The sequence below is a fragment of the Sinohyriopsis cumingii genome, chromosome 2 (genome assembly GCF_028554795.1).
Source record: "Sinohyriopsis cumingii isolate HCF-2022 chromosome 2, ASM2855479v2, whole genome shotgun sequence".
In the NCBI taxonomy this organism is placed as follows: Eukaryota; Metazoa; Mollusca; class Bivalvia; order Unionida; family Unionidae; genus Sinohyriopsis; species Sinohyriopsis cumingii.
Genome location: NC_142962.1, coordinates 149,239,194 through 149,255,060, shown reverse-complemented (window position 1 = coordinate 149,255,060; position 15,867 = coordinate 149,239,194). Strand labels below are relative to the sequence as shown.

The following is a 15,867-nucleotide window of genomic DNA, read 5'->3' as shown; positions in this document are numbered from 1 at the left end:
TCACGTTTTACATGCAATACAGGACTTTTCCGTAGATACAGTTTTTAAGTGTTATATACAAAACGGGGACATTTGCATTTTCATACACACAACCCTTAACTGGTACATGCAAATTGGGAACATTTTGATACAAACAACAATGAAGTGGAATATACAAAAGGAGGGCATTGATGCAAATACATCACTGGTGTGATAAATGCAAAAGGACATCATTTTCATAAACGCAAACACGAAACTGTACTTACGAAAAGGGGGACATTTAAATACACAGCCTTGAAGTAACACATGTAAATTGGTAACAGTATCATACACACAACCTTGATGAAGTAAATAAAAAATAACTTGAAACTGAACATACAAAACGAGGATATTTTCATGCACGCGTACTTGGCAAGGTACATACAAAAAGGGAATATTTTTAGACACACAACCAAGACAAAATACTTAGAAGACGAGGACATTTTCATATGAATTATTTAAAAAATATACTGGTTTCCTGCTGAAATTATACATTTTTTAAAATATATTTTTAGTGAGTTTCATATCGAATAGTTCTTATCATGCATCGGTTTAATACCGAACCGGGTTTAATTAAAGTGGCAGTGTTAAGTACACAAAGGTTCAAAATTAGTTATTTTGTGAGACATTTTAAATTCTAAACTGTATTATTGACGATAAAATTATTTTAACTGAAGATCGGCATGCAGATCTTTGATTATTTCATTTCAGAATAAGAAACAATTCTCTGTATTTTCACATAATTCTGACGATTCAATTTCTTCAAACTCCTGATATACATTTTTACTTATATATACATGAAACATGATGTAAACATCCAACATGATATTTCATTTTAATTTGTTAATATTGAAGGGAACTATGTGCATGATATTTGATTACTGTAGTACTCGGATGAAGTTGATACTTATTTAAAATAAAAAGACATACTTACGGAATGTTCCTTATTTGCTAGTATAATCTTAGCATGGTTCTCTCATAGTTCAAACCACGTATACAAACAATATAAACAAAGATGGATAGGTGACCAGTCTAAAGTATTCTATGATGTCACCTTTAGGTTAGTCAATAGACGCATCGCTTACAAACTATGTTCGGGAAAACAAAATGTCAGCAGTGTAAATAGACGATTCATGTAGATTGTGATAGAAAGGTGTCTTTGATCCCTTAAAATATATCCAGGACGGATTATTTATATTCCGGGGTGGCCAAAGGCTTGACTGGCCTCATGAACCTCGCAGGTCAAGCTGGGGACCACGCCTCAGAGATCCTTTTTTTGAATTTTAATCAAGACTACACGTAAGTTTTTGCTCGTCGCACCTCTTCGTGTTGTTGATTTCTTTGTTTACAAATGAAAATTGTGTTTACGTGTAACTTTGTCATAACTTTTTCTTGTAGATCACTTGCAGTTGGTACAAAGACAGGATACAAGCTGTTTTCCTTCAGTTCTGTGGAAAAACTTGAGCAAATTTATGACAATGGTAAGAACATACTGTATAAGTATAAACCTGTTAATATTTTTGGAAATTTTCACCTGATTTAAACATGTACCCTGTGGGTAAATATATGAGACCATTCATTTGTTTCGCAATGTTTTCATTTATAAAGGTAGACAGTTCATTTAAAATCAATTATGTCATTTTTTAAGAAGAATATGTAAATTGTTATGAAGCATTGATTTGAGGTAGAGGAAAATGGTTTTACAGATGTTATGATTTATGGTGTAAACAAATAAAGGCCAAAGGCAAGGCTAAATATAGAAAGCACTCCAAGTGACCTGTTTTTGAAAAGTATAGTAAACACTAAGGTAATATTTAACCATTGGTTAGTTGAGTGGCATATGTCTTGTTCATTCTTTATAGTTATATTATGAAAGGTTTCGGCTCTGAGATGATTCACCCAAGAGAATTTGGCCCCAAAGTGATGTGTTGCATATTTGTGCTAATATATTTTTGCAGGAAAGACTTAACATTTCAGTATTTTTTTATGTATATATATTTCTTTTTGTACATGTACTTATTTAAGTCAGTATCACACATTCATTTTTCATGCTGAGAATTCACAAAACAAACCATAAATGTCTTTAACAGCTTTTGAATAATGAGTGAACATTCTTAGACTTGATGTAGCATGTTTTGATTGCACAGGTTAATATATAATATAATATTAATCAGCAATGATTGTGATTGATTAAGTTAGAAAGTATGATAATAAAGTCATTGGCAGTGAAGCCAAAGATAAAAGAAATAACTACCGTATTAATTAATATTGTAATTAGTAAAATTATAATTAATGACCCTTAAATGCAGACACTCATAGTGGAGACATGTTGCCAAAGCTAAACTGATTGTTGTGAAGCTCTATTTTACATCCTTGAAGTCAAATAACACTTGAGATTAAATAATACCACAAAATTCTTAATTTTCATTTGCAAGTTCTTTTGTTTTCATTAAATATTTCTTACTGGTTAAGCTCGTGTGATTTGCTTTATACATTTGCTATTATCTTGGGGTTGAGTTTGCTATTGGAAATTGCTTTCTTTTAAATATTTTGTTTCCATATATGTTACAAAAGTGGGTTTTTACATTGGGTGTATTTAACATTTGATCAGTTTGTAAATGTACAGTTATTGTATTAAATATACATTTAGTAACATTATTTGGTTTGTGTTTGTTTTGACTACAGAATCTGATGATATTTGCCTAGTAGAAAGGCTGTTTGCCAGCAGTCTAGTAGCAGTTGTAAGTCTCTCCTCACCCAGAAAGCTCAAGGTCTGTCATTTCAAGAAAGGAACAGAAATATGCAACTACAGCTATTCCAATTCTATATTAGGTGTGAAGCTAAACCGACAGGTATGTGAATACAGTGACACCTGCTTTATAAAGAATACTTTCATATTGAGGTATATTCATAAACCCATTTCTTTATTTCACCTACATAATTTATGCCCATATAATGAACACATTTTCATCATGGACAGTTTATATAGGTTCATTGAGTGTTCTTTTGCCGACAAGGAGCTGAGGTGGCACAGTAGTTAGTAAGCCAGACCTGTGGCCAAAAGGGTCTGGGTTTGAATCCTGTCAATGGATCAGATACCTTGGTGTACCATTGCAGACAACAATTTGCCTTGGCACTAAATAACCTACTTGTGTTTCTGTGCTAATAAATTCCAAAGCAAACCAATCTTTTAGTCAAATTTTTCACTGTGTATAAATACTTGGAGGTCTGTTGTAGAAAGGACAGTCAAGGAACATGACATTTCTGTGTCACAGATTAACATGTTCATCACTAACATTTTGTCTTTTTATTGTTTGTTTAAACCGTTCCATCATTAGTATTGTGTAGTTGGCATTTTGTGAGCCAAACAGTGCAACTATCACTATTAAAAGTACAGGGCAGTTTTGGTATTTTGTAATGTAACAATTTGAAAAATTATCAACATTGACTGTGATGTCATGATGGCCACACATAATCAGGTATAGTTATTTTTGTAGTACATTATTTAGAACAGCTTTTGGTTGGATTCCAACAGTTCAAGTCCATGCCTTGTAGCGTAGATAGTGAAAACAGACTGCTTTCAATTAGGATAGTGTTTGGCTAAGCTAACAGTTGAGAGTTACTTTCCATCTTCAGTGTATGCGAAGTTTTATTCATTCTCAGAACGGCTTGCAAATTGAGATTTGTAAACAGAGACTATAGTAACCTAGATATATAGTTTAATACACATTCATTGTCATTTGCCAGACAAGTATGTAGATGTGTTTAATTGATAATATTTTCTAAATGTATATTTTATAAAGGCAATTATTTTTATTTGCAAATCAATGAAGAGTCTCTTTTAAAAATATGAAACAGTGCTGTGCTGACTCAACAAAAGCTTTTGTGAACTATGTTAAATATTCATGGTCATACTGTTCAGTAAAACATAACTGCCTTTCATACTAACAAGGAATATGTATATGACTACATTTATTTGGGAAAAAAGGAACACATTTTGTTCTGTACAATACTGTACAACATTAAGAGTGCAGTATCACTCAGATAAAACAAGTTCATAATTTCCCATTCAACTGAAGCAACGTTTATGTTCATATTTTATATCTAGGTTGTGAGGTTTGCAGGTACTGGGGTGGGGTTCTTCCAATATAATTTAATTAAATTATGATGAAGGTTCCACCCTGGCTCGTTAGGTTAGAAAGTTAAATTAGTGACGATGTAGATTTACAGCTCTGAGCCCCCAGTCAGCAATGCCGACGGTTAAATTATAGAGAACAAGAAGATGAAATTCAATCAGTAACAATTTAATAAATTTGATAATTTAAAAACGATAACTTCCAATCACTCGTCTTTCCCTCGACCAAGTGACAGCCTAATTCATCCCGTGATTTACAGTGAGTTCGATTTCCCCCCGTCCTTGCATCTATTCATCTATTTCTTTCCAGCTGATTCCTTCCTTCTTTCCGTTCCTCTAACTCCTCCTTTGTCTCCGTTTCCCTCTCTACTATCTCCTCCTACAATTTCGCTCCTAGACTTCAACTTGTCCTGAGTTCTCTCCTTTCTTCTCTTTTCCTCCGTCTCTCTATCTGAGACTTCGGGACCAAACTATAACTGGTCTGTCCCTCAAAGCTTCCTGTGAAAAACCACAAGGCGTTAACATGTTTTATCGAATCTCACCTCACTCTATATCGACAATTAATCATCAGATAGCTATCACTGTTTCGGTCGCGCATGCATACACATCGAAATTCCCACACACTTCTTGCAGGGTAAACAATGGGGTAATAACATGGTATCAGTGAATTGTTATACAGACATCAATACATTGCATCACGTCAATATATACACATATATATTTAACCTCATCGTACTACAATCTGACAACAATCAGATACATGTCTGTACATTACAAATATTCAACAATGGCAAAATCTATAATCATATGAAAATGTGTGTGTGTCTACTATAAAATACCCACATAGCAAAGTACAATATTAACTCTTACGACGGCTAGCAAGCTATATAATTCTTTACAGATATCAACTCATTTCTTCAAAATATGCAACATATTAACAAAACAAAGTCATTCTTCGTACTACGATTCTAGTAATAATAAAGGCTACATATGACCTACAATTGAAATGCAGTCGCATTCCACAAAGACTGAACAAATATCCCACTGACCTTATTTGAAGCTTTCTGTTCTTAGAATTTCCCGCTCTAAGATTTTCCCACCAATAACGAATGGCTATTCGGAGTTACGCTAACCTCTCCTCTGGGTAATTTCTCTCAGCAAACTAACTCTAGCCGGAAGACGCGGAGATATCATTCTACCCAAATCAAGGTCTACCCCCCATCTCGATTCTGATTGGGTGGCGCTGTGCCCCTGTCCAATCGTCTTAGCGGCCAGTTCAACCTGTCTGTCTCTTTGCAGGGAAAGAAGTTAAGACAATCCCACTTCTTCAGGCAACTTCTTTTGATCTTGGAAAACATTCGACACCTAGGTGATAATTGGCTATCGGGCGGCCTCGCAACTCCGATGTCCGGCTCTTCAATTCTAGCCACAACAATCTTACGTAATGGATTAGTGCTAGCCTTCGGCAATGTTTGACATCAAACAATGGCCTGTCAGAATTACCTTGATAATACATGTTTCAAACTGGGCTACTCTGGGTCGGGGTAAACATGACACCCCCCCACACTTGAGAATAAAATCGGGATTTTATTCCCTCAAAATTACTTCAAATGCAATGGCATCAATACACGAAATAAAGAACAAAATTATCGCGACACTACACACTGAGTACGAACATGAATATATATATATATATATACAGTGATCTATACCATTTCAGCGCTCCTGCTCATGAAATCGGCGCCTACGTTCTCAGTTCCTTTCACGTATCTGATCAGCATCTGGTACTGCTGTAAGAACAGCGACCATCGCATCAATCGTCCATTCGACAATTTCACCTGCGCAAGATACGCGAGTGGTTGGTGGTCGGTCTCCAATATGAACTTCTGCCCGTATAGGTACCGCTCGAACCGTGATATCCCGAACACGATTCCGAGGCATTCTCTCTCCGATACAGAGTAGTTCTTCTCGGCAGCAGACAGTTTCCGGCTGCCGTACGCGACAGGAAAAAGCGTCTCATCGTACTCCTGCAGTAGTACTGCTCCCAGTCCTGTGTCACATGCGTCGGTGCGAAGAACGAAGTCTTTTGCCAGATCCGGTAGACAGACAACTGCGTCGGATGTAAGTCTATCCTTCAGCGTTTGGAAAGCATGCTCACACGCATCTGTCCAAATAACCTTTGTCGGGGCACGTTTCTTGGTTAGGTCAGACAACGGCCCCGCAATCGCGCTGAAATTGGCCACTTACCTCCGGTAATACCCGGCCAATCCCAGAAATGACCTCACCTCAGTTTTCGTGGTGCGCTTTGTGGCGTTTCTCAGCTGCTCCACCTTCGACTTCTCTGGGGACAGCGTACCTTGGCTCAGGGTATGTCCTAAATAGTCCAATGTCCAGAACCCAAGGTGACATTTGGAAGGGCGAGCTGTCAATCCCGCCTGACGTAGCCGCTCCAAAACGTCAGCTAACAGAGTGAGGTGGTCACCCCACGTCTCTGTGGCTAACAAGAGGTCATCCATGAAGTTGTGGACACCCCTATCGTGCAAGGGTTCCAACAACTTCCGCATCATCCTAGTAAAGACGCTGGGCGCGTTCTGTAACCCGAAAGGCATGACCAACCATTGGTAGGTCCTGTCGGGAGTAGCAAAAGCGAGCTTTGCCCTATCCTCCTCCCTTACTGGAATTTGCCAATAGCCCTTGAACAAATCCAGCTTGGAGAAATATTTCGCTTTCGAGACAGAAGCGAAAATATGTTCCGGGTCAGGTATCATTTCGACTTGAAATTCTGTCACCTGGTTCAGCTTCCGGTAGTCGACACAAAACCGATGGTTGCCATCCTTCTTCTGCACTAGGACTACCAGAGAGCTGTACGGAGAGTCGGCGGGTTCGATCACTCCCAGAGCAATCATCTGCTCGATCTCCTCCATTACAACTTGTTGCTTTGCGTGGGGCAAGGGGTAGGGTTTCCGCTGGACTGGCCGGTTGTCCACCAGCTTTAACCCGAACTCGACAAGCGACGTTCGCCCGGGTATTTCCGTAAGCACATTGGAATACCGGGCCAGCAACGTATCAATCTCTTCCCGCTGTACCGCAGTCAACATGGGGTCGCACGTCACGTCCAAGGGTGTCTCAGCCCTCATTAACGGACAGCTCAGAACAGTGTTGGCACCTTCCGTATCGCCTTTGGTGTCCTCGGTGACTATCGTGGCGATAACAGAATCGCTGATGGTCTCTCTTGCCCAGTATCTCTTAAGGAGATTGGCATGGTACAATTTCTCCTTTGTTGGTAGCCATATCCGATATGTTTGACCTCCGACCTTCTCGGTGACAACGTATGGACCCCTCCAGGAAACTTGCAACTTGTTGTGTTCTTTGGGCAGCAGTAACAACACCTTGTCCCCTACTTCAAACTGGTGTGGTTTTGCGTGCTTGTTGTAATTCTTTGCCTGGCGCGCCTTCGCTCGCTTGAGGTTCTCCTGTGCGAGGGAACAAACTTCCTCCAGTTTGTTGCGCAAGTGCGCAACGTACTGGTAGGTAGTGCGTACCTCCTCCACAGCATGATCGTCCGTCCACAGTTGTCTCAGTACGGTGATTAAGCCACGTACAGTCCTCCCGTACAAGAGTTCAAAGGGAGAGAACCCTAAACTCGCTTGAGGTACTTCCTGGTATGCGAAAAGCATTGCAGGAATGTATCTATCTCAGTCTTTAGGGCGGCCTTCGCACAGCTTCTTGAGCGTGTTCATCAATGTCCCGTTAAACCATTCTACCAGCTCGTTACATTGAGGGTAATACGGTGTAGTCGTAAGGTGTTTAATCGACATCAGTCGGTTTACCTCAGCCATCATGCGACTCATGAATTGTGTTCCTTGATCGGTCAGGATCTTGTCGCGCACTCCAACTATTGACCAAATCCCAAACAGCGCTTCAGCGACGGTTTCCGAATCAATATTACGCAGCGCAACGGCCTCCAGATAGCGTGTAGTGTAATCTACGACCGTTAAGATATACCGATTTCCGTGCGACGACGCGGGTTTTATCGGTCCGATCAAGTCCATCGCGACGCGTCTAAACGGTTCATTGATAAGGGGTGTACTCCCCAAGGGGACAGGTTAACGATCCATTTCCGGTGCCATTCTCTGACACTTGTCACAGGAGAGACAGAACCGATTAGCGTCTCCCTGGACCCCTGGCCAGTAGAATTCTTTGACAAGACAGTCACGCGTCTTGGCAATTCCCATGTGTCCACTCATGAGACTTTCGTACGCGAGTTTTAACACTTCACCTCGCTTCTCCTTCGGCACGACGACTTGCTTAAAGTGTTTGCAGCCTTTCCTGGCGTGGCGATACAAGATCCCCTTCTTGTACTCAGACTTCACCGCGCCATTCGGAGTTTCTTTCTCTGTTCCTGCTGCAGCGTGTTTGTGCAACTGCGCCAGAGGTGCGTCTTCCTGTTGCAGCTTCCTCAGCTAGGCCGGAAGAACGTTACTCACCGGTGTCGATGTAACTCCATCGGCTTCGCTTTCGTCTGTCGACTCTTGGACCTGGTTTCCACAGCACTCACAGGCATCGGTGTGCAGGTTTCGGGTTCGGTTGTGGCAACACATAACGACATCCCAGTATGACATGTGATAAACCATCCAAGCACGCAGCTTCAATTTTCCCCTTCACGTATGGTGAATCGAGGTCAATGACAGCCACTGGCAATGAGTCACGCGCGCTGTTCGCTTACTGAACTTTCGATTACCTCCCCTGTGTAATCCTCGGGCTTAACGTACTTCTTGTCGACAAGGGCTGGGACGCTACACCCAGTGTCATACAAGATGGTGGCACCTTCTCCATTGACAGTAGCAGACGCAAGGTTGGCTGGGTTACAGCTTGCCCCCGGCTCGCGCTCCTTCCTAGCGACGGCATTCACCTGGGTCTGCATGCCCTTGGGACAGTCCCTGGCAATATGCCCCGGGCGCTTGCAGTTGTAACACGTCGGCGGCCCTCGCCGACCTGCAAGTCCCGCTTTCGTGGGTGAGGCCTGTCCAGGTCTATGGTTGGCATCCTTACCTGTAGATCCCCCTCCGACCCTTCCGTCTCCCTGACGGTTACGGACAGCCTGCTCTACCTCAACCACACGGCGCGACTCAGTGGGTCGGGGGTCGGTCCGCACCCCCGGAACCTCCACTTTTCGAGTGTGCCTGCTCGTATCGCTCCGCCATGCTAGCGATCTCTTTGAGAGTCCGGTGCTCTCTCTCTCTGCTAGGAAGACTGTCAACTCGCGACGGTAAGTAATCCGGACATGTTCCTTGAGTATAACCTCACGTAGTCCGTCGTACGATCGTTCTACTTCGGCCATCTTCATCCACTTCTCAAATAACCCTCGAAAACGGGTGTGGAATTGAGAGTGGGTCTCCGTTGCCTTTTTTGTCGAGTCCCGAAAAAGTTTACTGTATGTTTCGGCGGTCAGCCGATAATGGCAGAGAAGGGCCTTTTTGAGCGCATTATAGTCGTCAGCATCATCTGCAGCTTAGCCGTGGTAGACTTCACGAGCTGCACCTTGCAAAAAAGTTGAGACATTAATCGCCCAATGTTGTTCAGGAATTTTATGAGCGTGAGCAAGTTTCTCAAACTGCACAAGAAAATCGTCGATAGACTCCTCTTTATTGCTGAACCACGGCATACTTATCTGGACCATTCTTTGGTCGATGAAAGGACGTCCGGTCCCTCCAGTCTCAATCGGTGTCCCTAGCCGCTAACCTGACCTTCTCCATTTCGAGAGTGTGAGCGAGCTCACGTTCTTTTGTGGCCGCTGATATCCTGGCCAGCTCTTTCTGTGTTTCTCTTTCGGCGGTTATCTTGGCCAGCTCCAGCTCTCTGTCCGCTGCTATCTTGGCCAGCTCTTGCTCTCTGTCCGCTGCTATCTTAGCCAGCTCTTGCTCCGCTGATATCTTTCTGCCTTCCATTCCTTGATTCTTTCTTCAATAAATGCTGACAGTCGATCTCCCTCGTATCCGAGATCTTCCGAGCCCATGGCACGGTACTCCTTTATCATTTGCCTTTCTGTAGCCATATTGTTATACTAATAGGAAGTGATACCTTGTCTCGACCTTACTAACAATGGACAGATATTACAAGTTCCCAGCCAAATACTTACCTGTCGACAGCAACTAATTTCATTCAGGTAAGGTATTTGCTCGATATTTGCTTCACAATTACTGCAAGTAATTAAAGATCTACCAAACATGCAGATATCAAATATAACAAACACAAGATGAGAAAATCATAAAAATTCAAAATACACAGGATGGAAAATATCTCACACTGTTCACTAATACTTCCTAACAAATAAACTTTAGGTCGTAAAATAATATTTATGTCTAATTCAAATCCCGGACGAAGCGCCCACTGTGAGGTTTGCACGTACTGGGGTGGGGTTCTTCCAATATAATTTAATTAAATTATGATGAAGGTTCCACCCTGGCTCGTTAGGTTAGAAAGTTAAATTAGTGACGATGTAGATTTACAGCTCTGAGCCCCCAGTCAGCAATGCCGACGATTAAATTATAGAGAACACGAAGATGAAATTCAATCAATAACAATTTAATAAATTTAATAATTTAAAAACGATAACTTCCAATCACTCGTCTTTCCCTCGACCAAGTGACAGCCTAATTCATCCCGTGATTTACAGTGTGAGTTCGATTTTCCCCCTGTCCTTGCATCTACTCATCTATTTCTTTCCAGCTGATTCCTTCCTTCTTTCCGTTCCTCTAACTCCTCCTTTGTCTCCATTTCCCTCTCTACTATCTTCTCCTACAATTTTGCTCCTAGACTTCAACTTGTCCTGAGTTCTCTCCTTTCTTCTCTTTTCCTCCGTCTCTCTATCTGAGACTTCGGGACCAAACTATAACTGGTCTGTCCCTCAAAGCTTCCTGTGAAAAACCACAAGGGGTTAACATATGTTTTATTAAATCTCACCTCACTCTATATCAACAATTAATCATCAGATAGCTATCACTGTTTCGGTCACGCATGCATACACATCGAAATTCCCACACACTTCTTGCAGGGTAAACAATGGCGTAATAACACGGTATCAGCGAATTGTTATACAGACATCAATACATTGCATCATGTCAGTATATACACATATATATTTAACCTCATCGTACTACAATCTGACAACAATCAGATGCATGTCTGTACATTACAAATATTCAACAATGGCAAAATCTATAATCATATGAACATGTGTGTTAGTCTACTATAAAATACGCACATAGCAAAGTACAATATTAACTCTTACGACGGCTAGCAAGCTATATAATTCTTTACAAATATCAACTCATTTCTTCAAAATATGCAACATATTAACAAGACAAAGTCATTCTTCGTACTACGATTCTAGTAATAATAAAGGCTACATACGACCTACAATTGAAATGCAGTCGCATTCCACAAAGACCGAACAAATATCCTACTGACCTTATTTGAAGCTTTCTGTACTTAGAATTTCCCGCTCTAAGATTTTCCCACCAATAACGAATGGCTATTCGGAGTTACGCTAACATCTCCTCTGGGTAATTTCTCTCAGCGAACTAACTCTAGCCGGAAGACGCGGGGATATCTTTCTACCCAAATCAAGGTCTCCCCCCATCTCGATTCTGATTGGGTGGCTCTGTGCCCCTGTCCAATCGTCTTAGCGGCCAGTTCAACCTGTCTGTCTCTTTGCAGGGAAAGAAGTTAAGACACTCCCACTTCTTCAGGCAACTTCTTTTGATCTTGGAAAACATTTCGACACCTAGGTGATAATTGGCTATCGGGCGGCCTCGCAACTCCGATGTCCGGCTCTTCAATTCTAGCCACAACAATCTTACGTAACGGATTAGTGCTAGCCTTCGGCAATGTTTGACATCAAACAATGGCCTGTCAGAATTACCTTGATTATACATGTTTCAAACTGGGCTACTCTGGGTCGGGGTAAACATGACATAGGTGTATTTCTATTATGACCCTATTTCATCTCAATACAGTGAAGAAAAAGAGGTACTTTGATGTATCTTTCACAACATGTATTACCAACAGTAATGCTGCTTATGATGTAACATTATGATATCATACACAGAATATTTGCTTGAAACAAATATATAACGGATCTGTTTGATGGAGTGGGTGAAAAATGTACTATTTTCTACCATGAGATGAAATGCGTGTTATTTGCTTATAACAAGCAACTTTTCTATTTATTTTGTGCTCAGATATATTGGTTAGCAATATGTATAATAGATTGAAGTTCTGATTTCTTACTGGAGCCTGCACAATATCAGCGAATTACCATTTATGTTCTTCTGTTTTGTGAATACTCCCACAGAAAATATAAGCAGGAACATACCTCTTCCCAGTTCAAAGAAACTTAGCATATTAAGAAAAAAATATTTACACTTGTTTAATTTGAACTCGGTTTGATTTAAGTGGGAATCAGCCATACTTACTGCTTGACGATGTAATCTTCTAAAAATAACTTTAAATTTCTTTGTCAGAATATTAACAGTGTCTAGTAGCGGGCATGTAGAAAATCTTTTTTTTTCCACTCCAGTGAATTAGCAAGATTATTTCCCAGAGAAAGTCAAGTAATTCATGGCCTAGCATAAACTATTATTGGATTATTTGAAATTAAAACACTGAGAAAAACATTATTAGTTTTAGAAACTTGTCATACAATATGAATCAGTACAGTATGGAAACAATGTAAAGTGAGTGGAGGCAACCCAAATTTTTTTTTAAATGCTTTTTTATGAATATAGTCTTGTAATGCTTGTTAGACTGCATATAGTCTTGTAGTGTTAATTTAAAAGACTGAAAGTAGTCTTGTAGTGTTAAGACTGAATATGGTCTTGTAGTGTTAATTTAAAAGACTGAATGTAGTCTTGTAGTGTTAATTGAAAAGACTGAATGTAGTCTTGTAGTGTTAATTTAAGACTCAATGTAGCCTTATGGTGTTAATTTAAAAGACTGAATATAGTCTTGTAGTGTTAATGTAAAAGACTGAATATAGTCTTGTAGTGTTAATGTAAAAGTCTGAATATAGTCTTGTAATGTTAATTTAAAAGACTAAATGTAGTCTTGCAATGTTTAAAAGTCTGAATGTAGTCCTGTAGTGCTAATTTAAAAGACTGAATGTAGTTCTGTAGCTCTAATTTAATTCTGAACATTGTCATATTGTGCTAATTTAATTCTGAATATAGTCTTGTAGTGTTCATTTAAAAAACTGAAATTTTGCCTTGTAGTATTCATTTAAAAAAACTGAAATGTAGCCTTGTAGTGTTCGTTTAAAAGACTAATTATAGTCTTGTGTTAATTTAAAAAACTGAATGTTTTTTTGTAGTGTTAATTTAAAAGACTGAATGTAGCCTTGTAGTGTTCATTTAAAAGACTAAATATAGTCTTGTAATGTTAATTTAAAAGACTAAATATATTCTTGTAATGTTAGTTTAAAAGTCTGAATGGAGTCATGTAGTGCTAATTTAAAAGACTGAATGTAGTCTTGTAGTGCTAATTTAAAAGACTGAATATAGTCTTGTAGTGTTCATTTAAAAGACTGAATATAGCCTTGTAGTGTTCATTTAAAAGACTAAATATATTCTTGTAATGTTAATTTAAAAGTCTGAATGTAGTCATGTAGTGCTAATTTAAAAGACTGAATATAGTCTTGTAGTGCTAATTTAAAAGACTGAATATAGTCTTGTAGTGTTCATTTAAAAGACTAAATATAGTCTTGTAATGTTAATTTAAAAGACTAAATATATTCTTGTAATGTTAGTTTAAAAGTCTGAATGGAGTCATGTAGTGCTAATTTAAAAGACTGAATGTAGTCTTGTAGTTCTAATTTAATTCTGAACATTGCCATATTGTGCTAATTTAATTCTGAATATGGTCTTATAGTGTTTATTTAAAAGACTGGATGTATCATTGTGTTAATGTAATTTGAATGTAGACTAGTGCTAATTTAATTATTCTTTTAATCTTATTGTGTAATTTTTAACATAGTCTTATAGTGCTATTTAATTCTGAATGCAGTATTGTAGTGCTATTTAATTCTGAACAGTCTTCTAGTGCTAGTTTAATTCTGAATGCAGTCTTGTGCTAATTTAATTGAATGTGGTCTTGTAGTGCTATTTAATTCTGAATATAGACTTGTGGTGCTAATTTGATTCTGAACATAGTCTTATAGTGCTAATTTAATTCTGAATGCAGTCTTGTGCTAATTTAATTGAACGTAGTCTTGTAGTGCTATTTAATTCTAAGCATAGACTTGCAATACTATTTAATTCTGAATATAGACTTGTAGTGCTAATTTAGTTCTGAACATAGTCTTGTAGTGTTAATTTAATTTTTTGTATCGTCTTCTATTCTAATGCGAATTTAATTCTGAATGTACTCTTATACTGCTGATTTAATTATGAATATTGCCTTGTAATGCTGATATTAAAGACTGAATGTAGTCTTATAGTGCTAATTTAAAAAACTGAATGTAGTCTCATAGTGCTAATTTAATTTTAACATAGTATTGCAGAGATCTTGGAAACGCTTAATTATGCATATTTGAACGCCAATTTTTTATATGAGACACAGAAAATCACTGAGGCAGGAGTCCTCCATACGCATGTAATAGGTGTGTGGCAAAATTCAAAGACTTGCCAGTCCTGCTTCAGCCACCTGCTTTGTGGGGAAAATATGTTGATCAGTTAGCTGTGCTGATATTTACAATGACAGAATTCAGTGACTGAAAGACCCCTTGATACATATATGTTGCCATTTTATAAGAGTACATAAAAAAGAACATGATGCAATAGCTGGGCAGCAAGTTCAAAGCCTTTGACTGGCGGCCACATGGGAAAATGTAGATATTTACAGTGATTGAATTCAGAGGAAGAAAGACCCAGAGATGTACATGTGGTCATTTATAAAAATACATCAAATAAACAACTTTAGCTTTCGTTATTGTGTTCATTTCCGAATGTAGCAGAATAAGCAGTGCACGTGACCTCAGAATCAAGACATGTTGAGACTTAGACAAAATGCCATTTGTAAGTGGGTGACAAGTCGCCTGAAAATGTAAACTTCGCCTTCTTCTGTTAGGAAAGCGAAAACGACTTCGCCTTGTGATTATTTAAGAGGTACATTGACTGACCATACCATATGTGTTTTAAATGACGTTCGCCTTAGCCTGGTTAGTTCTAGTGTTATAGCAAAATGTATTCATCAAGGGATCAGTATCTAGGCCTAGTTTTTATATCAATTACGTTGACAAACAAACTCTTGCCCATTCACAAGCATTATGTTTTGATAGCTGATTGGCCATTAACACTTTTCTGAGTAAGGTAGCAACTATCAGTTTCCTGCATGCTATCCGTTGATGATAAAACATTCAAACTTGTGTTTTAAGATCAGAATCGGTGATCTGGATATATATCAACTGACTCTTATACACTATTTCGTCATAAAATTAGTTTGAAACTGTAAGTGAACCAGTAGGCCTAACGGGAAATAATAGCGGACTTCGCTAAGTCTGGGATGTACCAGTTTATTAGATTGTCTGTTTTCTTAAATTATCAGGCAAATATATTCAGAAAAAAAATATACAAATCATTGAAACCAAAGCCTAGGTATTATTTTATTAAAGATTTAACTTTAAAATGCAAATTATGTAGGTCAGAAACGTATGGGAC

The 15,867-nt window shown here is 38.9% G+C and overlaps 1 protein-coding gene across 1 annotated transcript in view; it reads left to right on the top strand.

Moving 5' to 3' along the window:
• The first annotated feature begins 1,077 nt into the window (after positions 1–1,077).
• Positions 1,078–15,867, top strand: part of LOC149806062 (WD repeat domain phosphoinositide-interacting protein 2-like) — a 75,710-nt gene continuing 60,920 nt past the window's right edge. Inside the window, exons 1-3 of the mRNA XM_089950936.1 lie at positions 1,078–1,317; positions 1,417–1,499; positions 2,704–2,870. Coding sequence (XP_089807062.1) covers positions 1,247–1,317; positions 1,417–1,499; positions 2,704–2,870 — 321 coding nt within the window. The 5' untranslated portion in view covers positions 1,078–1,246. The remainder of the gene's footprint in view (positions 1,318–1,416; positions 1,500–2,703; positions 2,871–15,867) is intronic.